This window comes from Gymnogyps californianus, chromosome 24 (assembly GCF_018139145.2).
Source record: "Gymnogyps californianus isolate 813 chromosome 24, ASM1813914v2, whole genome shotgun sequence".
Classification (NCBI taxonomy): domain Eukaryota; kingdom Metazoa; phylum Chordata; class Aves; order Accipitriformes; family Cathartidae; genus Gymnogyps; species Gymnogyps californianus.
Genome location: NC_059494.1, coordinates 198718 through 224963, shown reverse-complemented (window position 1 = coordinate 224963; position 26246 = coordinate 198718). Strand labels below are relative to the sequence as shown.

Sequence of the window (26246 nt, the reverse complement as noted above, 5' to 3'; positions counted from 1 at the left end):
GTCTGCTTGCCCCTCTGCCCAGCTGCCCGAGCCCCCCAAAGCTGGGTGCTATGCCGAAGGGGAGCGGGTGGTGGAGGCTCCCCCTCCAGCCCGAGGCCAAGGAGCAGCCGAGGAGAAACCCCGGTGGCCGGAGCGCGTGGTACTGCCGCGGTGCCGCGGGACTGGCGAGGAACAGATACATGCAGAACAGCAAGGTGCCGGCCTGGTATTAGTGCAGGAGGGGCGCAGGGAGGGCAGGGCCAGGGCGATGCAACGAGATCAAGAGCGCTTGGGGAGGGAGGAGATGGTTTTGGGGCAGGGATCCCAGCAGGGAGTTGTGCAGAAACCGTTAGGATCACGGGGCATCTTTAAATACCAAGGGGGGAGCGGCGGGTGGAGGGGAGCCACGTGGCACCGAGGAGCTGGGACAGCCAGGGGGCAAGCAGCCCCAGAGCAGCTCAAGCCAGGCTCTGGCTCGACCCTGTGACAGAGCGGGAGCAGGGACGGGGAAGCCAGGCTGGGCACAGGGAGAGCATGATCGGCCACACGGTTACTGCTATGGCGCTTGCATTGCTGCGGAGCAGCCGGTCCACGGGGATGGCGGTGGGGGCATCCCCCAGGCACTGCTGCCCATGGGAACAGGCCTGGCAAGCTGCCACCAAACACAAGCCCCCGCGATTCTGCTGCGCAGCAACTAGAGAGAGATACTGCATCTTGCATTAACCCGCCCCCCCCGCACCCCAGACAGCCCCCTCCCCCCGGCCCCCCATTCACTCTAATCCGATTTCTCCCCGTCGTCATCTTGGTGGGCATCCCCGTCATGGCCGTTCTTGTCCTCCTTGGAGAGGTGAGCCTGAGAGCCCAAGGCCGAGAGCGAGAGGAGCCCGGTGCCGGCGCTGACAGCGGGGAGGGACGGGGGCTGGAGGCCCACGGGAAGCGGAGTCAGAGGCAGAGCGAGGGCTTGGAGCTGTGACAGCTGGTGAGCTTGAAGCTGCTGCTGTAGAGAACGATGGACGGACAGGAAGACAGGAGAAGGCTATTGTCATTTTGAGTGCACTTGGACCTCAACCCAAAGGCCTAGGCTGCCCAGACAGACTGTGCCAGCAGCCAAGCTTAAACCAGGGACCTCAGGGTCCTGGAGAGCACCACAGCCTCGGGGTGGGGAAGAAAAAAAAGAGATTCTAGAGTCCTTGGGCTGCGACAGCCTCAAGAGAAGACTCAACAGTGTGTCCCCAGCATGACACAGAGCCCCTAGCCCACAGGACATCTGGCCTCGGACTCTGGCATGCTCCAAGGATGCGGTTAAAGCCCTCCCAACCTTGACCAAGAACAGATGGTGTTTTCATGTCAAGGAGCTGCTGCAGTTCCTGCGCAAAACCAAAGCTCCTCTCCTTGCACCCTGCTGGGATGGAGCAGGAATTCGTGCTCCCCTGCAAACCCATGCCCACGTCATAACAAGTCTGGACAAAACCAGCCCCATGCTGGCAGGGCCAGCCCAGCACTCAGCCTCATCCCAGCAGGGCTGCAGCACTGCACGTGAAGCAGCCTGCTCCCAGCACGCAGGGCACATCCCCAGGTTATGACTCCCCTGCCCGGCTCTGTCTCGAAGGCCAAAGGCACGGATTCCCATCCCTCCGAACCCAAACTAAACATGCATCACGTACACGGATGATGGAGTTCAGTTCTGGTGCCGTAACCTGCTTGGCTCGTTCAATGGCTCCCAGGACTTGCTGCTGATGCTGGTGTGGAGAGAACAGAGGAATTCAGGGTCATTTCTAGTATCACAGGGAAGGAGAACAGGGACCCAGCCCTGCTGGGTCTGATACACACACATGTACGTTGTCTCAGCTGTCAATACTGAGATGTCAAGGTGCAGAGGCAGGCTGGTTAATCCCACAGCTGGAGACACCTGCACGCACTTCATTTGTGACAAGGACCTTACACCACTGAGGCCCGTGGTAGCAAGGAGCAGGGAAGGAGGCATGCCTGTCTCATTCCAGTTCCTCACCACAGGGTTAAGCAGGTCCCCTCTTACTCCCATCCTTGTCCTGCTCTGCACAGGCCCAGCGATCCTTGGCCAGAAGGGCTCTAAGGTGGGCAATCCTCTCACCCTGCCTCCCCTCTCCTACCCAGACCTGACACAAAGCAAGACTCCCTAACAAACAAAACAAGCCCTAAAATCAGAAGCTCTTGGGAAGCTCCCCACTCCTTGGGACACATCCCGGGTCCCAACTGCAGCAGCTGGAAGATGCTGCTGTGGAAGAGCCCAGCACGGCTGCTCCAAACACAAGCAGGAAAAACAGCTGTATCACATACTTTAAAAAATAAAGGACAACTGTACTTGCTCCTCTGAGAGTAGAAGGTCTCTGAACACCAGGCCCATCCACTGCACTCCAGCAAGTGAATTTTTCTTTCCGTCTTGGCAGCAGGACAAGGTTGGGGAGGGGGAAGGGGTTGCATTAAGATGCAAAAGGTTTAGTTGTGGCTTAGTTATTAGGCAGCTCTGATAGTTATTAGGCAGCTCTGATCTGATCAGCAAGCCACTTTGTCTTCCCTGAGAACAGGTGGGTGTGAAAAACACAGCCTGTCCCCCAACCACACAGCTAACCCAGACCAAAAAACACAGTCTCCATCCCACAGCTAGTCCTGACCAAAAAACCAGCCGTGAGACCAGCCGTGGAGTTTAGCCTCTGTGGGGTTGTGTGGGGAGATGGACAGATATGGCACTAGAAGTGCTTCATCTTCCTCCTGCCTCAGGCAGCAACTCCCAAGCCCTCCCAATTAATTTCTCAGGGGAGTGGGAGGAGCCCATCAGCTGCATTAATTAATGAGGCAGAGGAACCAGATCTCAAGGAGGAGCCATATGGAGGTATTTTTTTAAACACCCTCCTCCCCCAATTAGCTGCCTGAAGCTCCCACCACCTGTGTAGAAGTGGCCCATGGCTCAGAAATCACAGGCAGGAGAGAACAGAGCCCATCTTTGTCCACAGCCACCAACAAAGGGGACGGGCAGGCACATTAGCCACTGCACAGCGCCTGGGGGGGCTGCTCGAAGGCCTCCAGGCCAAAACTGTCTTCAAGGGCTCATCCCCACGCAGGGGCTGAGAGCAAGCGATGAGGCTTCCCAGAGCAGGGGCGAGGAGCTGCCCGTGCGGGACAGGGGCCTCTGCTCCCCCCTGCCAACGCACCCCCAAGCCAGAGCCGAGGCCAAGCCGGGGGACTCACCTCTTGCGAAAGGTAGGGCAGAACCTGTGCACAAATCCCATTTAGCCTCTTGACGATTTCAGCCTGGAAGGTGGGAAGAACAGAGAGGAAAGGCATCAGGCAGCTCGGGACTGACCACCCTCAGCACCGGCTGCCCCACCTTCCCTCTCCCCAGGCAGGGCCAGAGTCCCCAAACAGCCCTGAGAAAACACACTCCCCCCGGAAAGATGCGGGCAGCGTCCCGGTGCCATGGGGGGGTCACCTCGACCCCAAGGCCCCTCCCTACATAGTTAAACAGATCAATGCTGCTGACTGCAAAGAGCAGGTTTTCAATATTCTCTTCCCTCTCTGGGTCTCCGATATTCATTTAACGAATTGGAAACTTATTATAGACCCAGGTGGGGATGTGTTGAATTACATTCGCCATGCGGACACAGACACACATGCTGCCTCCACCGAGACCCCCGCTCTGCCCTGGAGACGGGCTGCTCAGCCTCCTTGGACTCCCCCTCCCCAAAGGCAAGTGTTCACCCGCTGCCAGCCTCCCCGCGGCTGAGCTGCAGGACTGGGGCTATTCAGGGAGACCACAGGGACTGGGCAGCTTCTTTACTAGCCTCATACAAGCAGGCGGCAAATTTTGGGGTGTTAAATGCTTTCCTCCTGGGAAAGAGTAAAGCTACCAGCCCTTTGCAAATCACTTTCCAACGGAGTCAAAAGAAATACAGAGCCAAAGGGTTTAGGCATGCACTGAAACCAGCTGAGGGGGCCCCACCAGCACCACAGGGGAGCGGACTAGGCTGGGAGACAGTTCACGGGACAGCAGTGAGGATTTGTGGCTCAGATCCTTTACCAAGATGCAGGTTTTCCCAGGGAAGCCAGTCTTGTGGGCTTACCAAGGGCAATGGGATTGGAGGCATCAAGTGCCTTTGTGGGGAGCAGAATTGTGCTAAGAGGCTTATAACTGAGCCACGACACACAGATGACTTTGTGACTGGAAGCTGAAGCCAGATAAAGTCAGGCTCAGAGGAGGCTCATGTTGTTAAAAGCACAGGTAATTAGCTACTGGGGATAATTAACAACTTAACCACCAGCGAGGGTAACGAACAAACTTATGCAGGCTGCAACACAGTCTCCATCACAAGGAGGCTTTCTTAGAAGGTCTGCATCATGTTACCTAATCACAGCCCAAGAGAAGTGCTCTCTGGCCTGACTGCAGCGAGAGCCCAGGGGGAGCCAAATGTGTTTTTCATGTCGGGGTGAAGCCCCAACAAGCCTTCCCGGGCACCAGGGAAGGCAGCAGGGCCAGGAACCCACCTGGGACCCGGGAGGAGGGTGGGAGGGACCTGGGGTCATCTCCTGCCCTCCACCCCAGGTTTGTGTCTGCTGGCCAACTCCGAGCTGCAGCTCCAGACCCTGCCTGCGCTGCCTTGTCCGGTGCTTAAATACCTGTTCAGGCCCTGGGGAGAACCAGAGCGTGCCCGCAGCCTGGGCTGGAAGACCTCAGTCTGGGCACTGCGATCCCGAGAGGTGGCGGGTCCCTGCATTTCGAAGGCAGCTCTGACATTTTACAGGCTCATGGCATTTCTAGTTCCTGAAATACCACTGAAGTGACAGAGGGCAAAGCACGGCAGACAACCCACCCTCCCCAGGAATTAGAGCACTTGGAAATGCCTTCCCCCTACCTGTTTGTGCATTTCAATATTCAGCCCATAGGACATCTCGTAATACTGTAGAGCGGGAGAGAAGAGAACAAAAGAAATTGTAAGTCAAGTCTCCACCTGGTAAAGCGGCTCCATACAGCAGTGCTGAGAACTACTACTGCTTTCCTAGCAAGGTCTTCTACAAAGGCTGGGCAAGGATGGAAGGAGAGAAGAGGCCAGCCCTAGGAAACAAAGACAGCAGGAGGCAAACACAGACAGAGACCCTCTGCAGGTCCAAGGCAGAAGCACCAAGCCCAGGCGTGCCCTTGCCCACCCTCACACCGCTGCAGACAGAGACCTGGGAACTTGCTGACTGGGCCCCATGCAACACCCCTCACAGACACCTTTCAGCAGTCTGCATCAAGGTGAGAGAGCGCGATGCTGCTTCAAACCTGAAAAAAGGCTCAGGGCTCCACAGACTTCCATATCCACAGCCAAAAGAGAGGCAGCCTGACTCTACAAGCTTTGCCCAGCCAATATCCTAAAGCCCACGTGGCTGCTTCAGCAGCAAATGGAAGAGATCACAATTGGTCTTCATCTAGCAAGTAACACATCCAGCTGCACACAGCTCCAGCTATCTGGGAAGAAGCTATGTGGGGAAAAAAACACCACCACACAAAAACCCCACCCAGAAAACCCCCGCACAGCAGCAACAGGCAGCTACAGAGCAATCTATTGGCAGGAGAAGCTAATTCTTGACCCCTGGAAGAAGCTGTTTTAAGGCTGATGTCTGAGAGTTTAGAAATCTCCCTCAGCTTGCAGGCTGCAATCCTGATTCTTCCAAAGGGGAAGAAAAATCCACATCTGTGCTCATTTAATTCAAGGAGAAGATCACTGGCATTTCGGTACCGACACCACAAATCTGAGAAGTGCCCAGCTTGGTATCGCCATGATCTCAGTCTGCTCTAACACCGCTGCTGGCTTTTCAGGCTTCTTTGCATTCTGAAGACTGAGCAGGAAGCAGGAGCCCGACCCCCAAGCTGCTAATTGTGACTTACTCAAAAATCAGAGCAGCTGTAGCAGCTTTGCACATTCACAGAAACCCTCCTCTTTGCTTCCCCGTGACTCGCTGTGGTGGGGAGCGACAGCAGCTCTGCGTGATTCCAGCTCAGCCACGCAGACGAGGCAGGAGCTGCTGTGCCTGCAAAGCCTCGAATGCTGCACAACAAGCAATAGCCCTTCCCCTCTGCTGGTAACCTGAATCAATTCTGGTGACTGTCAGCATTAAGGGAAAAAAAATAGATCTCAGCCACACCTGGAGATGAGAGTCTCCACGCAGGCTGCAAGGCCCAGGAAGCAGTCATTTATCAGGGAGAATGGGGCAGGCTTCCCCATTAATATACAAGGAAAGCTGTGACCTCTTCTCCATGTCCCCAGCCCCAAGCATGCCTTGCTCCTCACAGCCTCAGAGTCCGGACACACGGGCGGTACAGGAGGACGGAGGAGCCAGCTCCCTTATTTCTGGTTTTAAAGTCCTAATTCTGCTCTGAAGAGCTGCTGTATTAATTTCTACATCTTATCTCTTCCTTCCAGGGCAGGTACAGCAGCTGGCAAGCAGGCACCAGCTCATCTTTATGGACAGGATCACAATCTCCTGTTAACTCCTTGATAGGAAAGGAACAGACCACAGCCTTGCCTGGCATCCATCCCCTCTGCTACAAGGGCTCTTCCACACGTGGGAAGACAGAGGCATTACCTGGCAGGCAAACAGTCACCCTGCCTACAAGAACACGGCTGTTTTCCTGGCAGATTTCTCTTTAGAGAGTTATGGCTAAGCCTGCTGCCCATGTGTGGCACCACGTCTCATGCCTTTACCCATCACTGCCCTGGGATTTGCACACTTTGTGCTGGGACACGCACGCCAGTGGGACGTGCTAGCACTTAGCACCATGGCTCCGCGTGGCTGCTGGGGTCATGAGAAGGTGCAGAGGGTTTAGTTCTCGCACAGCAGCTGGTTTCTGCTTCCATCTCCCACCAGGCTTGTGGTGTTTCCCAGCTTCACAACTTCTCAGAGCACTGCTTTGTCTTTCACTGGCCATGACTCTCCCGGAGCCCCCAGACGCCTGCACACCAGCACCTTGCAGCTCCTTCTCAGGTGCGTAAGAGCTGTCACTTCCCCCAGGGCACAGGGAGGAAGGGCACGCAGCCAGTCAGTGGCAAGGCCAAGGACCCCATCACCACCCATCAAGCAGTCAGCCAGCGGGCCCATCAGTTTTCTATGTCCAACAATTCTCTGCTGCTTCCTCGCATTTCAACAATCCACTGCATGCAGACAACACAAAATATAAAAGCGCCCCACTTTCAGAAAAGCCAACGCCAGCCTTGTTTAGAGACCTGCCGCTCCACGGAGCGAAGGCTCCCTGCCAGGGAAAACCCAGGCACAGGCACCTGCTCACCGCTGAGTCCCCACCCGCGCCACCCACGTGCTCTCGGCTGCCGGGGCCGGTCCTTACCATGACGTAGTGACGCTGCATCTCCGATTTCTCACTGGCTAGTTTGTCACATTCCAACTTCAAGCTGAAAAGCCAGAAAACAGTAAGAAAACCACAAACAGGAGGTGAGAGAGTTGATCGCCACAGAGCAGCTGCTTCCTGCATGGCCCCATCCTGGCCAGGCTAGCTTCTCGGACACCACCATCCAGACTCCAAGGGGCGGTCGGAGCTGGGCCACGGTGTGCTGGCACAGCGGCGACCACAACAGAGCCCACTCCCACCTTCCCAGCTGGAGCCTCACCAACACACGTTCAGGAGAAGCAGCACAAGGCTGTCCACCAGCTGGACACCGACCTCCCCCAGGCAAATCCTTTCGTCGGGAAGCAGAAAGCCGGGCAGAAGCAGAGGTGGCTGCCCAGGGACGGGTTTGCCTTTCCTCAAGTGATCGCTGGCAGCTGGGGAGGGCTTCTAGCACGGGCCTGTCTGCAGCACTGAAGAGATGCTCCAATACCACTTCAAAACCAAAGCCAGATCCATTTCTGGATGGTGGGGGGGAGGCCCAAGTGCAGCACACCCCTCCAGAAGAAAGGATTTTTTCTCTCCTCTAGGTTCTTCACACCCTTCAGAGAAAGGGCCGCTGCTCCCAGTGTTTTATGAGACTCCAACTCACCAGCCAAGCAACTGCAGCCAGCATGTGCTGTGGTTTTATGTTTCAAACAAGAAACAGCTTCACCTACACAAAACCTGCTTCTTCTCGAGCAGATTAAGTCCAGGGGGGTGGGGGGATAGCCTCCCTTCCAGCAGGCATGTTTCCTGGACTCCCCTGCTCCCTCGCTGGCACTGCCCAGAGACACGGGGACACGAGGAAATAGCCATTTCCCAGCAGTTTTTCTGCCTGCTCCTGCCAGAACGACACCACCGCAAACCTGTGACCTGGCTGCCCGGCGGAGCCCAGGCTGGGGGAAGGCAGGCAGGGAAGTCGCAGCTGCGTGGCACCAAGGCACGCACCACAACCAGCACCTCGCAGCCTGCTGGGCCGTGGCAGAGGGCATCACCCAGTCGATTTGACCCAAGAGCTTCACGTTTATTTCAGACACACACACACACAAAGCAACAGATCGTCACAAGCCAGCTTTCAGGTCAGCAGCAGCATTTCCACACACACCCGCAGAAAAGCGGAAGCTTTTGGATTTAAGTGCTCCCTGCAGCATTCGCTGTTCAAGAACAGCAGCCAGTGAGAAGAACTGAGGAAAACTCCCAGCAAGACACGGGAGGCCTGGCAAGCCTCTGCGCGGTCCTGGCCGAGCAGCACTCAGAGGAAAGACCTTGGCTGGAGAAGGAAGACGCACGTTCTCCTCGCTGGGCTCCCAAGCGGACGCGACTAATCCCCTGCCCTAGGTCCTCCCCTAGCCAAAGGCGACCCAAGCTACACAGCCGGGTCTCCTTGGCATTCCCGTTCGGTCCACGCAGCAGAGCAACAAAGCAGAAGAATCAGAGTGATTCTTGCATGTCGTGCCACCGCGTGCCAGCCCAGCAGGGGCTGCGGGGCAGACCCGGGCCGGGCCCGGCGGTGCACGGAAGCACGTACCTGTGGTACTGGGCCTGCAGGAGCTGGAACTCGTCCTTGATGCGGTCACAGGAGTCGGAGGTCGTGAACTTCAGCTGCTGCGGCAGGTGAGAGGAGCCCTTGAACAACAGGAGACAGCGCTGAGCGCTGGGGCAGGCAGCCTGCCCGTCCCACCCGCGCAGCAGCCCCGAGCCCGCCCCGGACCGGGCCGGGACGCCTCGCCTCGCACCGGGAGCTGAGCCGCCGCACGGGCAGGCCGGGCCCGGCAGCCAGAGGGCCGGCCGGGCACCCCGAGGGCCGGCGCGCTCGGGCCCGGGACGCGCCCAAGGTCACCCGTGGGGCCGCTGGCGCCCAGCCCCGCCGCCCCTCGGCAGCGGCAGCGGCCGGGGCGGCTCCGCCGGCGCGACGCCCGGCCGGGGCGGGGAGACCCCCGCCCTCTCGCTGCCGGCGGCGAGAGGCGCTCGGTCGCCTCGGCCCCGCCGGGGCCGCCACAGGGAGGCCAGGCGGCCCCCGCGCCGGGCCGGCCCGCGGCCCCCCGGTGCCCGGCCCCGCCCCGCGGCCCCGCCGCCGCCACCCCGGCCCCGGCCCCGGCCGCGCCGGGCTCCCGCGCCCGGCCGCGCCGTACCGAGTGTCGGCTTTGTGGAAACATCATGTCAGGCTGCGGCTCGGCCCCCGCACGGAGCGGCCCGGTGCCGCCGCCCGCTCCCGCGCCCGCCGCGGCTCCCCGCGCCGCCGCCGCCTTTGTCCGCGCCGGGCCCGGCCGCCCCGGCCCCGCGGCCGCCCCGCCCCGGCCGCGCCGCTCGCCCCGCGCCGCTCCCGCCGCCCCGCCGCCGGCGCCTATTGTCTAATGGCGGCTGCGGCTCCGGCTCCGTCCTGCGGCTGCTCGGCACCACCTGCCGCCGCCGCCTCCCCGGGCCGGGCGGGCCCACGGCCGCCCCCGCCCCCGCCGGTCCCCGCCCCCGCCGCGCGGCGCCGGCGGCCGCGGGCACCGGCCCGGGCCGGGCTGCGGGCTTGCGGGCGGCGCGGGGCCCGCCCAGGCCGCGGGAGCCGAGCCGGGGCCCGGGCCGGGTCCGGCGCGCCGGGCCGAGGCCCCGCGCGGCCGCCCGGCTCCCCCGCCCCGCTGTCGGGCGCGGCAGGGCGACGGGGCCGGGGCGGGCCGGGCCGGGCCTTTCCCCCGCCGGCGTCTCCTCCCCGCCTCCGGGTCCCCGCGCCCTCACCCTCCCTGAGCCCTGGCCCTGGCAGTCCTGCCGGGGCTGCCCGGCCCCCCCGTGCCCTCCCGGTGCTGCGGGCTGTCGGACGTCGCTCCCCGTTCCCCGGGCCCCTCCTCGCCGCCGGTGCCGAGGCAGGACCCCGGGCTCAGCACCAGCCGCAGCGGAGGTGTGGAGCGCTGCCCTGCGGGGCCCGAGGGCCGAGGCGCCGCCGCTGAGCCGCCGCAGCAGCTCTTGGCGGAGGCCTCGGGTTTACCCTGGACCGGGGTAACTCTGGGACTGAAGCCTGGCAGGGGTTTGCAGGGCAGGCCTCGGTACCTGCGGTCCCTGGTGCCAGGTCACGGGAGCCCTGGACGGCGCCGGGTCTCGCTGTGTGATGAGGCTTCCTCGCCTTTCGCAGCTCGCTTGCGCAGAAGAGCGTTGGCCTGCCCAGTAAAGATAATTCTTGTGGCTCCTGGCATTGCATCTTTATTACATGGTGTTAGAAGGAAGGGGAAGCTTTGCTGTTAATGAAGCCACCACTCCAGTTTCTCACAGGTTCTTAAACCTGATGTGACACCGCAGAATCTGAACCGTGCTGGCAATGCAGGGAACGCCATCAGATGCGGCTCGTTTTCACATCCTTCCCCAAGCGGGAGAACAGGGTTTGTTTACACAGGGGTTTGTTTTGCTTTATTTCAACACTGCCTTTGCTGAGCACGAGGGAAGGCGAAGGCAACGGCAAGGGAATTCACCTGCAACTGGCCCCAAACAAACTTCCCATCTCCAGACAATGGAAAATTCTGCTCTGGATGCAAACTTTGGTCCTAAACCTGCTGCCTGAGGAGCAGACCCTGCAGTTTGTGTCCTGGGGGATCGATTGCATCCGCACAGAGAGCAGAGAGGTGGGGAATTCAGCCACAGACTTCATTGCTGGAAGGACTTTGTTGCCATGGGGCCTCTTGCAAGCCACACACACAAATGTGCCTGAGCTGAGGCGGGATCAGGTCCTTGGAAGCCAGCCTGAGAATAACAGGCAGGAACACGGCTGGCGTGTGTGAGCCCACAGGGAGCTTTCATCAATTTCAGATGCTGCTCTGTGTCTATCTTTAAAAATCAGTACATTTTCTGATTAAAAATAAAACCCTACATGTCATGGCTCCAGCAATGCGGGCTGGGCTGTTGTGGTATTTATTTTTAAAGAGAACAATATAGCAGCTGAGTTATTGTGACACCTTCTGCATATTGTGCAGTAGCTTCTTCACTTCGACGTCTCCATATTAGTGAAAACTGTGACAGCTTCATACCAAGGATTATTAATAGTGCAGGCAGGCTTTATGGCCCTGCAGAATAAGGGTTGGAAAACAGGGTAGACAGTCTCCCCCCAGCTGGTCAGCGTGCTGGTCCCCTTTTTAAATGTAGAGAAACTGAGCCACCCTAGCCTGGGCTTTGCACAAGGGCAGTGAGATGCAGTTTGTAATTGGTGTGTGCAGGAGACCAGAGTAGGTCACTGCTGTCCCCTTGCAAAGCTAAGGCCTGCCTCTCTGGTGAGCTCTACCTTCAGTGGGAGGCACTGGAGCAAGTCTGGAGCATGTCTCGTGTTCCCTGCCAGGCTTGTCACCTTGCTGCCATGTGGGGGGGAAGGAAGGGACAGTAGGATGCGGAAGGGTTTGGCCCTCAGCTACGTGATGATTCAGATAGACAGTGCCTCGGTTGAGAGCTTTACCATCCCTGGCCCCCAGCACAGAACAGACTGGCCTTGCAGGTAGTAGTCCCCACTCCATTAAAGGAATTAGCTATCTATTATAGAGATGATTATGTTAAGTGCAGAAGAAATGTGCAGCATGCAAATGCTGTGCTTTGAATCACGTGTTCAAAATCAGGGGCTGTGGGCTCTCTCCTGCACTCCGCAGTGGGAGCGCTGGTGCAAGGTCCATTGCTGTGAGCCCATGCATGTGGCCACTGAGAAGATTCTGGGCTGGACCAGCTCATCCCAAGGGGAGCACCCGGAGCTTGGGATCCTCTTGCACGGCTGCTACCTGTGGGGTTTGCACCATTCAGACCGCTCCTGCTTCGTTTGCAGAAGGGCTCCCACGTTGTTCTAAGAAGTTACTCCTTTTAGTTGAAAAAACCCTTTGAGCGTATGTGTGGGTCAGGAGGCTCACATTTGCTGCTAGTTTGGAAGAACAGATTGTGTGTATTCCTGCAGCAGCTAGAGACCTAAACTACAATGTCAACCGCCCTGTGCAACACGTACATGCACATAAGAAAAGATGGCCCCTAAGTACACGGCAGGTTGTTTCTCCCGCGTTACAGACTTTGTCCACGTTAGAGGTGCTGAAGGATGATCTGGTGTGCTGTGCCTGCAGAGCGGTTGCTGTCTGTTAATATCTTCCCATCCAGGATATTGCAGGGGTTGGTCACGATGCAGAGCAGGACAAACTTTGAGATGAGATCTCCAGAGTGGATGTCTTGCCTTATCAGTCCCCTCAGGTAAGACGAGGAGGGCAGCCAGGGCCAAAGGTGTGTTCTTTACCCAGCGGTGGCTGCCTTTTAGTGCAGCTATGTACACACTTTTGAGACACTCAGGAATATCTGTCTGCCTGCCAAGCCAGGTAGCATCTCTGCTCTCCTTTTCCAGCTCATCCCTTCATTGCTCGTCTAGATATTATAATTTTTTCTTTAACTTGAATGAAATTTTTTCCAGTTGAGATAAAGCAGCAAAGTTGCCACGTAGCAACCTGAAACAACAGGTATTCCTAGTGATGGTACTGCCAAAGCCGTGAAGCATTTGTCCTCGATACAAACAGGACCAGGATCTTCCTGTGGTTGATGGACTTCTTTAAACAACAATAATAATTACAAGAGTAGATTGAACTTCCCAGAAGACAATGCAGAGGCACTCTTCCTGGGCCCTGGGCTGCCAGTATGAAGCTTCCCTCGGCTCAGCAGCGCGCAGCCTCCACGGCTCTGCCACGCGGTCCCCCAGCTTAGACCCCGGCCTCTGGAAAGGGCTCGCGGCACGTCTCCAAGGCACACGTCAGCGGGAATGGCTGGGCAGCCGCGCCGCCAGCTTGCTGGCACCTTTGGCCCCTGCCGGGCTCCCCAGCAGTGGGGGGCAAAAGGAACGTGCATCTCAAGCCTTCCCTTGGTCACGGTGAAAGCACGGGAGCCCTGCTCACACTGCCCTGTGCTGCCTTCCCCTCTCTTTGCAACAACTCGCAGTCACTCCCTTCCAAGTGGGAAATTAAATGTTCCTTTATTGGCTTTTATGTTGGCTACAAAATGTTCCATTTTATCTTTTTTTTTCCTCTCCTTTCTTCCAGGAAACACACTAATTTACGGTATAATCTTGGCAAATCCCAATCCAGGGGAACACAAACTTGCTTGTGCCTAGTAAATGACGCTTTAATGGGCCTGTCTCCAGCCGGGCAATGTATCTGCATCTGAAGAAGGGGGAATTATAACCTTGCCCAAGCAGTGGGCCTGCATGTGTCAGCAGGGGTGAATATGGCCTGGGCATGGCAGCAAAACAGCGCATGGAGGAGCCTGCCTTAAACACACCCTGGTAAAAGGAGGGGATTCCCACAGCCCACCTCAGACCTGGCTCAGGAAATGAGGGTTTTTCCAGTGCAGGAAGGGAGCTCTGAGCACGTGTGTAGGAGGTCTCCAAGTGAACCAACATTTGTCTGCTGTGAGGCTGTTTCATGGCAATGTTGGAAAGCTGCAGCTGGAGCAGATGGATCCCCCCTACTCCCGCAACACCTTGGCCAGGAGCAAGGTCATGCCAGGCACTCGCTGCTCCCAGGGCTACGTCGGGGTTGAGCTGAGCTTGCAGGTGGGTTTCCAGGGAGTGTGTCTGCTCCTAGGGAAGCTGGACCATCCTTTGGAGGGGCCGCAGAGGGCAGCCAGGGACTTGGCTGCTGACGTTGACAGCTTAGTCGAGGGCCTGACACTGCATGGCGACTTGGTGTGGGAGGCTGGCAAAGGGGTCTCCAGGCCAGGCCGGTCAGGACACGGGGGCTGGAGGAGCCACTTCCACCTCTCCTGCAGCACCCTGCTTGGCATCAGCTTTCCAGGGAGGAAGGTGCCGTGCCTGCCTTTAGCATCCCTTTAAGGCACTGCGGTACACGTGGTGATCTCACGGCATGCCTGCTGGCCTCGCATCTGCCCCCAGCCGTGTGCCCTCAATTCGTACCACACCACGTCCACACGGAGCTTTGCCTTTCACCATGTCCTGAGCTGGCCCAAGCCTGTGGGCTTGTCTGGCTGGAGAGCAGGAGCAGTCTCCTGCTCAGAGTCAGTGCAGGACTGGACCTCTCCCGTGCCTCCATGCTGGTCTCCTGCCCGCAGAGGCTGGAGGGAAGATCCTGCCATCGCTCCCACTTCCCCAGACATGCGTGTCTAGGGACATCCTCGCTTGCCAGGTCGCCTGGCCACTGGCGCTGGAGCCTGGTTACCCAGGGACCGGGAGTTTATATTTAGCATTGCTAATGGAGCAATAGGCTGTCCCAGTCCCCGGCCCCAGCAGGAAGGGTTTGTACAGGGATGCCCTAATGAGACCAGAGCAACTTCCTATTCTTTCCTAAAAGGAGCAGTCTAACAAAGCTGCCAAAAATAAATCTATTTAATGAAGAGCCTTTGTAAATTATTCAGATATTACATCCCACTCCAGCACTGGTTCAAGGAGAGAGGCTGTACAGACACTTTCTTCTCTGAAGCTCTGGACACAAGGTGAAAGTCATGCTGTCATTGCAATGGAAATGCAGGCTCTAAGATCCTGGTTTTACCCTGAGAATACTGTCTCTTTTAGCTGGAATTAAAGAGGAAGAAATAAAAAAGGCACAGCAGCAATTCGGGCCCTGAGAAAAGGAAGTTTTTTTCCTTTCCCGCCCTGTCTCAGGACCACTCTTGAGTCCCAACATGTAAAACTGACCACATACACAAGTGTTTTGCAGGATCGAGTCTGAGAAATTTGGACTTCCCTGGGCACTGCACGCCTCAGTGCGGTGTGGACAGGACCTCGCTGGAGGTGGTGTGGTTCAGCCAGTGGCTCCTCCTTTGCTTCTCCGTTGTGGTTTGAATGCTGTGGACTTTTTCCAGTAGAAACAGGGCTGAGACCCAGCAAACTCATTAAACTTCAGCTGCCATCCATACACCAGCTGCTAACAAATCCCAGTCCCTCCCCAGGATGTAAAGCCTGGCTTTGCAGAGTGCCGTCCCCCACTGCCACCCCATATTCAGACATCTGTGAGGCATTTTATAAGGCACAGTGGTTGGCAGCTTGCAGGCTATTAGCCACAGCCAGCCCCGTGCCATGCTGCTGGTGCTCACAGGCTTCTCCCCTTCCACCCTCCCTGTTTTCCCAGCCCATCTTCGCTGGCAGCAAGGCAGTGGGGCTGGCTCCTGCTGTGCCCAGCCCTGCAGCTTGGCTCTGGCCAGGGCTGGGCAGAGGAACTGCCTGCTTCTGCTCACCGGCCGCCCTGCCGGGTACATGCCTGACCTCCACGGCTGCGCACAGCAGCAAAACCCTCGTGCAAAGTTTCCCTGCTGACTTTAATGTGGAACCACGTGGTTTCTAGTGCTTTAAAGCTGCAGGGGTTAATTCTGTGTTTTGCTTCAGCCTCTCAGGACTACATTCAGGTTTCTCTTTCTGTGGTTCCTTGCACCCTGCCATCAGCAGTTTGCTGTTGCAGGCAGTCAGCAGAGACTGCATGTGGGAAGGGGTAGAATCTCTTGGGGCACAAGGAGAGGCGCTTGGGACAAGGGAGGCATTTTCACAGAGCGTATCTCGGCCAGGATCCCTCGGGTGGGTTGCCTGTGGGCCGTTCCCACACATCCCGTGACGCAGCCTGCCATCCCAGAGCAGAGGTCGCTTTCTCCCCTCTCCACATGCCGCTGTGATGGGCCACACACAGACTCATTGCCTGTGACTCAGGTCAGGCCCCCGCAGGGATGTCAGGGGCCTGCAGGACCCCGGCAGCATCCCCGAGGGCCAGAGCGGAGGCTGGCAGGGGGCTGGCATCCCGGCACCAGGCTCCCACACTGCTGAGATGTCTGACAGCCCCTCGCCTGCCCCTGCCCCTTCCCTCTCCCAGGAGTCGCTGCGATGCAGCCGCTCAGACGCCTCTGCAGCACCGTGGCTGCCTGCGGGGAGGAGCGCTGCCGGCTGCCTGGTTTGCTCTGAGCGCTCATGGCTCGGGTGGAGGCAGATCTCACGGCTGAGGGCCTGGGGACCGGGCTGTCCATGCGGCACCTACCGTGCCGCCCACCCCTTCACCACCCACCCACCGCGGCCGGGCCAGGGCCCCAGCTCCCTGCCCGGCCAGCCGGCTTCGCCCAGGGAGGCCAGCGGCGCTGGGGTAGTCACGGTGCCGGGGACGGCGGGGGAGGCTGGGCGCTGGGCCCCGGCTCCCTGCCACATCCAGGCCAGCTCCTGTGTGACCTGAGGCCACACTGTCCCTTATCACCCCTCTTATCACAGGGATTATTGGCTTTTTATATTAAACTTTCTCCAGATAGCATAACGCAATCTACCAGACGCCTGGCGAGGGCTTGGCAGGCCCGGGAGTGATTTATAAGCAATCTGTCTCTGCGGTCTCTCTTTCACATACGGGCTGTTTCCTCCTCTCCCTCACCACCTCCCAACTCTCCCCCCACCGCCGCCGTTACCAGCCATGCAAATCTCCCTGCTGCAACGAAGGGCTGGAATGAGCAGCGGGGCTGCCCCACGGAGGGTGGGTCCCCCATGCCACCAGCCGGGATAGCAGCGATGCCCCCGCCGCAGCCAGCAGCCATCGTGCCCGCCTCTCGGGCTGCTGGGCACGGGGCCTTTGGGCCCCGCCACATCCAGGCAGGCGGCCGACTGCCTGGGTAGGAAACATCCTTACGACACTGGTGGCGACACCAGTGCCGTGGCCGTGGGGTCAGGTGGCTGCATCCCACGGGGGTGTAGCCGTGTCCCCCGGCACGTGCCCCACTGTCCATTATCGCATTTCTCACATCTTCCTTCTTTGAAACGTCTGCTGCTGGCCTCCGTCAGGGACAGACACTGAGCCACAGCCATTGGCCTGATCCTGTCCTCTGCAGTCACCCACAGCCTCCTCTGCTCTGCCCGGGGTGGGGGCAGGCCAGAGAGGCAAAACCCCACCTAATTCCCCTCCATTACAACTGCTGACTTGAACACTGTCCTGGGAATTGACATGAGGGTGCAGCATTTGGACGGCAAACACAAGGCAGGTTCCTGATTTAGTTACTGACACCTTACTCAAGCGATAATTTGAAGCTGTCTCTGAACCCCGAAGCTGGGCTGGTTCCTACAGTCGGTCCTGCTGTACTTGCTGCAGCACTGTCTGCCTGGCTGGGAAGAGGAAACCAGCAGGTTCCTGCACTCAGCCTGGACCGAGTGCAGGGTCCCGGTGCAACAGCTGCTCTGGCCGCTGCATCCCTTGGCAGATTTCACTGCTTGTTGCTGAGATTCCCCTGCCAAAGCCAGAGCCCTGTGCCTGGCAGAGGGGTCAGAGCCGAAGCTCAGCAGCCAGGGCTGGCGCTGGCTGGGGCAGCTTTGTGGGGTCATTCTTTGTCTTGAACTCCAAGCAGCAGTTGATAACCCAGGGAGCTGGCAGAAAGTGTGTTCTACCCTCTCAGTGCCCTGGCATTACCTGTGCTGCCACAGAGGCTGCCTGGCACATGGCATTGGGACAGTCTGGGGTGACCTGCTGGTGTCCCCTCGCCTGCTCCCAAAGGTGCTCATCTGCCATACATCCCCGGCCCAGCCCACACTCTGCCCAGTGCTCTCTTCCCCCAATTTCAATGGCAGTGACCCAGGTCTGGGGTCCTGGGCACCGTGGGCTCGCAGGGAGGTGAGGAAGACCTACGGCAGCCAGCAGTGTGGCATTGCCTGTCCTGCGAACACGGCCTTGGCAGTGCACCCGCCAGATGCCATTCTGCAGTGCTGTCCCTCGCCCCCGTCACCGCCCAGCCCCAATGGCTCTGTCCCCTGGGACACCCAGGTGCTCATGACTGGACACAGCAGAGTCCCAGCAGCTCAGCTCCCGCACGGGGCAGCAGACAAAGCACTTGTTCTGCACCACATGCCCACATTACCATGCTCTTTTCCTGGGGAAACTGTCTTGCTGCTTGCCCTCAGAGGCAAAAATGAACCCCATCCCAAATTCCCCGCCTATACCAAGAAGAAAAATGAGAAACTGCCTCATGGATGTGCACAGGTCCCAGCCAGGGGTGGCCTGTGGGTAGAAAGGGCCCATCTCCAAGGAAGAGCCTTGGTCTGGGCAGGCTTTTTACAGCTGGTAAAACATTTCTACCCTCTTTGATCCCGTTTTATCAGTGACTTGGAATAATTGGGTTCCATTCCTCATGGTGGCTGCCCACCCCCCCTTCTGCTGTGGCCTGTGTTTTTGCTGCAGACTGATTAGGGGTAATTATCATCCTTTTTACCAGCCAAAGTGCAAGGAACAGTTCACACTCCTTGCAGGAAGCAGGAAAGGGATTTTGCAGCTGAGGCGTGATGAGGAAGCACATGGCAAGGATGCCTGAAATTGCCTGCTGCCGGGCCAGGGCTGGGACAGCATCAAGCTCCAGAGAAGGGCTTAGCGCCGGGTGGTGTCTCTGAGGCATTTGGTGGGAGATAAACAGGAAGTTTGAAGCCATAACATGGTCAGGAGGTTCAGGGGAATCCACTGACCCTTTGACCATGGGGAGGCTCCTGGGCCGACTAGTTTCTAGAAGCAGCATTTGAATCCCTCTGCACATGAAACAGAGACCGAGTGTGATGGTGGGAGTGATCAGCAGGGGCTGGAATGGGCAAAGGAGGGGCTTCTAGACCAGGCTGGCTGTGTGTCATGGGTATGGCAAGGACTCTCACCTCTCTCCTTCTCTGTTTCCCTTGCTGGACAAAGGGAGTAATGAGATACCAATTTTAAGGTCAAAGGGATCATCCAGGCTTTCCTCCTGCCTAATGTGAGGCAGATAATCTCTCTGGGCAATCCTACATCACATTCCTCCTGCCGCTGTGCAGGATCAGTGCTCATCTACTGCATGGGAGCTCCATCAAATGAATATTTGCAACAACTTCTGAGATTTGCACAGGGAAGACAGATTACTACACCCTTAAGTGTCTTCCTGTACTCAGCTAGTTTAGCGGTGCTGCATTCCAGGTAGGGAGAACATTTCTTCCTGACCTCAATTTATGACAAAACACTGAAGCATGATGCTGGATTGATTGCACAAGGAGATTGTGTCTTAGTAACTCGTGTGAATGCTGCAGCAGCTGTGCTAATTCATCATTCCTTTTTTATGAAATCTATGTGCAGGTTGAGTGCAATTAAATGATGTGCTTTGGGATCCTAGGGGATGAAAGGATCACGGTAAATGTAGGTTTGTTATCCTGATTTACCGTGTGCTGAGCCCACCTACAACAGCCGTGACAAACCAGATGCGAAACATAAGGTTTAAAAAACTGTAATCCAGCAATTGCTGTCACAGGCTGCATTTGTCAGCGTGTCTGATCTGGGTGCCTTTCCCCCTCTTTTCAGAGAACTCAAGTCTCCTGGTGGCATCTTCCTGTGACAGGCAATTGAAGAGCTTGTAAAAATAATTTTGGGGGAGGCTGAAACATTTGACACCTGCTCTGCAGTAATAACACCTGGCACGCTCAGGCTTTACGAAGAGACCTTATGCACCTTGCAGGTACTTATTAAGTACCTCTTGTGGCCTCCTGGGCAGCATTTACAGACTGGGAGCTGCAGCACAGGGAAGGAGATGAAGGAGTTGATGGCGGGGGGAGTCCCAGCTTATGCAAAGTTAGCACTACTGTCATGATTTTACTGGCATAAAAGTGCTTTCATTTATGAAACGATACATTGCTTTCCTTTCCCTTACTGTAAGAGCTGTGCTGGCATGTGATGGGAACTGCTGACCACGCACTGGCCAGGAGGGGGTTAAAGAGGGGCAGGGGCCCGATTCTGACCTGAAACACCAGGGGAAGGAGGTGTTAGAGGGGTGTTGCTGGCTGGAGGCAGGCTGGCAGCATCTCTGCGGGCCGGTGGCTTGCTAGTGCCCTCCTGTGGGAGGCGAGGCTGGCGGTGGGTGCTCCGCGCTCCTTGCGGTGTGCTGGGGCCGATGGGTCTGGATGGAGGTGGTTGCATGCCCAGAGCTGGAAGCGGTGCTGGGGAGACTGAGGTAAGGCGGTTGCAGGGTGCCATGGGCGAAGGGATGTGCTCAAGATGAGGTGCTGTGAGACAATCCTAGCTGTGACCTGCTGGCCCATGTCGGTGTCTGGCATGGCCTGACCTGACCCAGTTTGTCCTCGGCTCTTGGTAGGCACTGCCGGACCACCCTCTGGCTGCAGGTCCCGGTGACCCTATCCTCTTCCCCATTGGAAAACATGCCGTGTTTTCTGTTGGCCCCTGGCTTGTCCTGCTTCTCTGTAATGGCTCTGCCTCTGTCCTCCTCTTCTCGGATCAGAAAGCCCTCTCAGTGCCTGGGTTGTGCTCTCAGGAGTGACAGTTCTGCTGGCACGAACCCAGAATGTGCCACCGATGCATGAACAAGTCATCAGCATCACAGACATGATGCAAAGGCCCTGGTATTTTCTAATGCAGCCTTGCTGTTGTGGCCTGCCCCACAGCAAGCACTGGGCATGCAGCTCCCTCCCAGAGGAACCTGTGTCTCCATTCAGGGGAGTGATGGCAGAGAGTTTGGGGAGGAAGGTATGCACTTGCCTTTCCATATGCTTTGAATGTTGTTGCAGATTAAGTAGGGAGGGTGTTTGACACAGCGAGGTTGCACATCATGCTGCTTCAGTCTGCCAAAAGGGAAGGGCTGAACGCTGGAGTAGCTCTTGTCCCATGACAGTGGGAACTTGCTGTTGCGCCTTCCAGGGCTTGGGCAGCTCCAAGGGTGCTGGCAAGGGACGGGGGTGAAGGGCAGACAGGCCAAAGAGGAGTCAGGGTGGATGGCAAAAACAGGCAGAGGAGGAGGGAAGTCCAAGGAGCCGTGGTGAACCTCTGAGAAGGGGAGAACTCAGGGTGGGAGTCATAGGCCCAGTGTTTATAGCTGGGGAGGGAATGGGCTTTGTTTTAAAAAAAAAAAAAAAATTAATCCCACCCAGTAACTGAAACGGTGTGGGTGACCCCATTACCCCTAAGCCTGCAGATTATGGTCAGTGGATCTCCAGGCTGGATGAAAAGCACGCTCTGGCCCTTAATTGTGAGCTCATTTTAAAACCACACAAATGAGAAATAGCTCAAGTGTCCTCCCAAGCACCTGGGTAGGAGTTGTTTCACCTTGCTTTGTTCCTTAAGCACCTGTATGCACCAGGAATTCAACTGTCCCTGCACAGTGCTCACCAGGCGGTTTGATGTCTGGTGTGCCTGGCCCTGTGGGGCTGACCTGGCTGCCTGCATTCCCTGGCTGGTGGCACAGCCCTGCTGCATGCATGAGGGATGTTCCCAGGGCTGCTGCAACCCCTTCTCCTTGCTCTGTTCCAGAGACTACTTCAGTGATCCCAGTGGTCCTGGCCACTCATTTGCACTGACGAGAGCTCAGGGTAGTGTTTAACTGATGCCACCCCTTCCCAAGATGACGTGAGGGAAATGCTGCTGCTGCTGCAGGTGTAGGCAGGAAACCTTGAAAGGGATGAAAAAGGAGGGGAGCAGGTGTGAGGCTACAGAAACGCTTGGGAGGGGCTTTAAAGTGTTGTGGGGTTTTTTTAAACAGAAAATGGTGAGCAGCATGAAGCCCAGATCAAAGAGGAGAGTGTTGTGTCCTGTCCTGTTCCTCCTTCCACCCAGCTTTAACGAGAGCCTTACATCCTAGCACAGGGCCCAGCAGGTAGCAAAGCTCTGCTGTGCAATTCAGAAGGTATTCTGCCTCTCAGACCTGCAGCATGGGGCTGGGGGCAGCTCATCAAACTCCTCAGGCTGGCTGGAAGGTGGGTCTGTGAAAGGGGTGAGCTGGGCGTTGGCTCTGGAGTGCTGCACGGAGGGCTATGGGGAGAGCACGTGGCTGGCCGGGGCACCCTGGCACTGGGTCCCCGGTCGCTGTCAGCACCTGCTGCTCAGTGGGTAACGCCTGACCCAAGGGAAGCGGTCCTGGCGTGACTGGGATACGGGGATGGGACTCGGTCCGTCTGACTTGATTCCCTCCCCGCCCCCGGCTGCTGCCACCCCTCTTCTGGAGGGGCCGGGGGTGAACGGCGGTGGGGCAGCTGACTGCGGGTGGAGGAGCGGAGCTGGGGGGGTCCCGGGGCGACGGGTGCGCGGCCTCGGGCGCTCGCAAGCGGCGCGTGCGGGGCGAGCCCGGCGCCGGGTCTTCGGCCGGGGCGGGCTCCGGCGGGGAGCGGCGCCGGCTCCGCTCCGCTCCGCTGCTGCCCTCTGCCGAGCGCGGCCCCGGGGCCCGGCGGCACCGCCCCGGCTGCGCCCCCGCCCCGCGCCTCGGTCAGCGGGCGGGACCGGGCCGGTACCGGGGCCGCGCTCGCGGCCCGTGGGAGCGGGCCCGCGCGGACCCGGGCACGGCCGTGGGGGCCCGGACCCCTCCCGGCGGCGCCGCGCTCCGCCCCGGCGCGATGGCCCCGGCCCCCGTGGGGGGATCCGAGGCGCGGGAGTGAGCGGCGGCGGTCGCCGGGGCCCGTTCTGGGGGGTGCCTGGGGGAGAAGGGGTTTCGCTTCAGGTCTGGCGCTTGAACCAGGCGCTTGCGTCAGCTGCTGCGCGCCTGCCGCAAGGCTGGAAGCGCCCGGTGGGTTGCTCCTGGCAAAGACTTTGTGACAGTAACGCACCAGCTGTCTGCGCCTTCTCTTTCTCATCTCTTGCAGACCACCTCTCTGCTTTCTCCTCCTCCCTTCTTCTCCCTGGTGATGTTCCCCCTTTTGTTTTGGTCTTGCTGTGCACTCTGAGCCGTTTGCCTTTCCTTCAAGCTACTAGGAGACAGCTACCAGTGCCTGCTCGCGATCCCCGCCCTCCCATCCTGCTTCTTGGGAAGGGGTAGCCATCACACAGTGGACACCTCCTAACTTGGGAAATGAGATTCTAGCTCAGCTCCATGGGATTGTCAGCTCCTGGAGACGCACTGAGGAGTGAAACCCCACGCTGCGTTTTTCCAACAACTAGAAGGTATAAAATGTTGACTGGCAGCAGGGCACTTCCAGCTGACAGAAAATGTTACCCTGAAGTTGGGGGGGGGGGGGGGGGGGGGGGAGGATCTATAACCCTGCACCACCTCTGCTGCTGAAAGCTCATCTGAGAGGTGAATTGTAGTAACTAGTTCTTTCCAACAGCTGAAGGAAATGGTTGTTCAACTTACAAAATCGCAAAGTACAAGATGTAATCAGGGTCCTGATTCAGCAAAGTACATGCTGAAAGGGGCACGTGCTTGGCTTCCAGAATATCCCTGTGTGTATGTGTGCAGCTGAACTGGGGATCCTGTGCTCAGAGCACCTGCTTCCTGCATTAAGATGGGAGCAGTTCTCATCGTCTGGTTGTGAGCTGCTTTTTTTAAGCAATTAAAAATTTCCTCAATTAAGCTGTTGATCAAGCAGCTGCAGCAAAATGCAGCTGGGCTGTCCCTTCTCCCCTCTGCTCTCAAGCATCTGGAACTCAAGCACCTAAGAAATGGGGCCAGAATGGAGAAAGGGAATGGCACTTTGAAGTGTCTGCAATGCTATCCAGCAAGGTGTGCTTGCATCCTGATGGGCTCAGTGACTGAACACCCTTTACAAGGGCTGGGACCTTCCTCTCTATAAATGAATGGGGGTCATCTTTCTGCTTAATATTAACTCCTGCAAATGTGGGTCGTGCAAGTAGTCGCCCTGAAGTGGCCTGATGTGTTCAGGATCAGCTTTGTGGGAAATGCTGCTCATTAAGTCCTTCATGCAGAACTTGGGAAGCCACAAAAAACACAAGGATCCCCGTGCCCCTTGCCAGCCTGCAGGAGAATAGAGGTGGGGCTAGACAGATTGGCAGGAATGCCCCCGCTTAGGCAAGCAGCTGCTGGTCAGAGCAAATACTATTGGAAAGCATGCAGCAGTAGGGGACTGGGGAGGATGCCTGGAAGTCAGTGACATCTGTTGACAGCAGCAGTTGCGAGAGGCTGCGAGGGGAGAGAAAGGTAAGGAGAGGAACATCTGAGACTACAGACACAGCAACCCAGGTGGGGCAGGGAAACGGAGACTGGGGCTTAGGGAACTGCACAGCACACTGGTGACAAAGCTGAGGGAAATCCCAGGTCTCTGGTTTTCTAGGTGAGCCCTCTGAGCACCGAAACTTTTCTATTAGGGCAGAAAGGGAAGGAGTGGACAGACTATTGTTGCTTGGAGACTAGCAGTTCTGTCACTCTTAAATCGATAGTTTGATCAGGATTCATCAGAACTGATGTCTGTCAGCAGGAACCAAGCAAGTGGTCCAGAGGATGGATGCAAAGAAACTCCTTTTCTTTTGGCAAGCTGTGAAAGCTTCTTCAGGATCTTCTGGCCTTTAGATTTTGATTCTGCCCAGGGAAAGGTAACCAAAACAATAGCCTCTAGCATATAGCACCTTGTGGTTCAAAGCAGCCTAGCAATCCTAACTAGATTACTCTTTAGCATGCTCCTGAGACACAGTATCTATCTTGCACTCACAGCCTGAGGACATGCAAAAGAGGTTAAGTGACTTGCCTGAAGTCAGAACAGTGTTGCAGGGGTTATAGGAACCAAAGTCTTCCTGCCTCCTTAAAGCACCATCCATAGATAGAGTTCTAAAGGGCAGAAGGTCACACTGAGCAGCCCACTGTGTCTTCGATTCTGGATGTCCTGAGCACCACTGTCTGTAGAATAGTTTTTGGCTGCCAAAGCAAAATGACTACACCTCCTTCACCAGAGATTAGTAATGAGGGAGTAAGAGTCCTCTCTCAGCTGTGGGACATCTGGAAGAGAAAGTAAGAGAACATAAGAACGGGAGGTGAGCATCGGTGCTGTGAAAGGCCAAACTTTGGAGAGACCACTGGGGGAAAAAAAAAAGTTAGAATTGTCTTTTAATTGAGGCCAAGAGCTCAAGGGAATAGCACAGGTATAAGAGGAGCAGGTGGAACTTAAGTGGAAAACAGAACCTGCTGTTTGTGAGTATCTCATGTTTCTGTCTCAGCCAGACTGCCATAAGGTAGGGACTAGCAAGCCACAGCACAAGCCAGGCAGGTAACAAGGAAGACAGGTATGTAACAGCTCTATCATGCTTTTTTGGACCTTCAAAAAGACTGGTTACATACAGACCTCCAGGCAGAGTAGACTAGGAAAGGTGAGTGAGCCCAGCCCAGGAGGTGTGGGAACACACTGCAAGCAGACAGAGTAGGCAGTGTTGGAGCTGGGTGTCCATAAGGGCTCCGAAACACCAGCAAAAGCACCTGCAAAAAGAACAAGAGACTGGGTAAACTCAGGGGTTAGGGAAGCTGAAAGTGAGACAAAGAAACAACACCAGATGGAGCAAGAGAAACCAAGACAAGCAGGGGGAGAGGAAGGTGGGAAGAGACTTCTCCTTTGGAAAGTTAAGTGTGCATCTGTTTACCTTGCCATGTGGAATATGCAGAGGTCTTGCTTTGCCTACTCCCCTCCTTCTGGGAGGAGAGATTTGAAATGAGGCATGTATTAAAGCACTTACAGATCCATAGGGCTGGGATGGAGGGGGCCCTGCTGAATCAGGATACACGACCATCCCAGTACAGCTTGTAACAGCTGGAGCCCTGGCATCCATCTGAAAGGAAGGTGGGAGCTGCAGCATGTGGATTTTGGCAGCATCTGCTGCTGCATGATTTGGCCATGGAAAAAGAGAATCTTCTGAATTTCCAGAATTCTATCTATCTTTCTGTATGGAGGGCTATGGGGAGAGCACGTGGCTGGCTGGGGCACCCTGGCACTGGGTCCCAAGTCCCTGTCAGCACCTGCTGCTTGTGGGTAATGCCTGACCCAAGGAAAATGGTCCTGGCGTGACTGGGATACGGCGATGGGACTCAGTTGGTCTGATTTAATTCCCGCCACCTCCAGCTGCTGCCACCCCTTTTCTGGAGGGGTTGGGGATGAACTGTGATTGGGAAACTGACTCTGCAGGTGGAGGAGCAGAGCTGGGGGGTCCCAGGCAGCCGTGCAAGGCAGGGCGATGGGTGTGCAGCCACAGGTGCTCACAAGTGGTGTGTG

At 57.1% G+C, this 26246-nt stretch overlaps 1 protein-coding gene across 2 annotated transcripts; it reads right to left on the bottom strand.

The window, feature by feature from the left end:
* Positions 1 to 748: 748 nt before the first annotated feature.
* TLE5 (TLE family member 5, transcriptional modulator) lies at positions 749 to 9675 on the bottom strand. 2 transcript variants are annotated; one of them, XM_050910474.1, is made up of 7 exons: positions 9508 to 9675; positions 8904 to 9001; positions 7337 to 7400; positions 4866 to 4910; positions 3205 to 3267; positions 1644 to 1718; positions 749 to 973 (listed from the first exon to the last, which is right to left on the bottom strand). In XM_050910474.1, the coding sequence occupies exons 1-7, from the start codon at positions 9532 to 9534 to the stop codon at positions 755 to 757; spliced, it is 591 nt and encodes a 196-aa protein (XP_050766431.1). In that variant the 5' UTR covers positions 9535 to 9675; the 3' UTR covers positions 749 to 754. The 2 variants fall into 2 exon arrangements, with proteins under 2 accessions (XP_050766431.1, XP_050766430.1); XM_050910473.1 differs by having other exon boundaries at positions 749 to 976; positions 9508 to 9674.
* Between the last annotated feature and the right edge of the window lie 16571 nt (positions 9676 to 26246).

What these genes read in the sequence shown, in the direction of transcription:
- TLE5 (XM_050910473.1), bottom strand. Translation starts at nt 9,534, where the DNA reads ATGATGTTTCCACAAAGCCGACACTCG. An exon ending in ATATTGAAATGCACAAACAG is followed by an intron (nt 3,268 to 4,865) that starts GTAGGGGGAAGG and finishes CCCACCTTCCAG; the next exon opens with GCTGAAATCGTCAAGAGGCT. An exon ending in AACTGAACTCCATCATCCGT is followed by an intron (nt 977 to 1,643) that starts GTACGTGATGCA and finishes CGTTCTCTACAG; the next exon opens with CAGCAGCTTCAAGCTCACCA.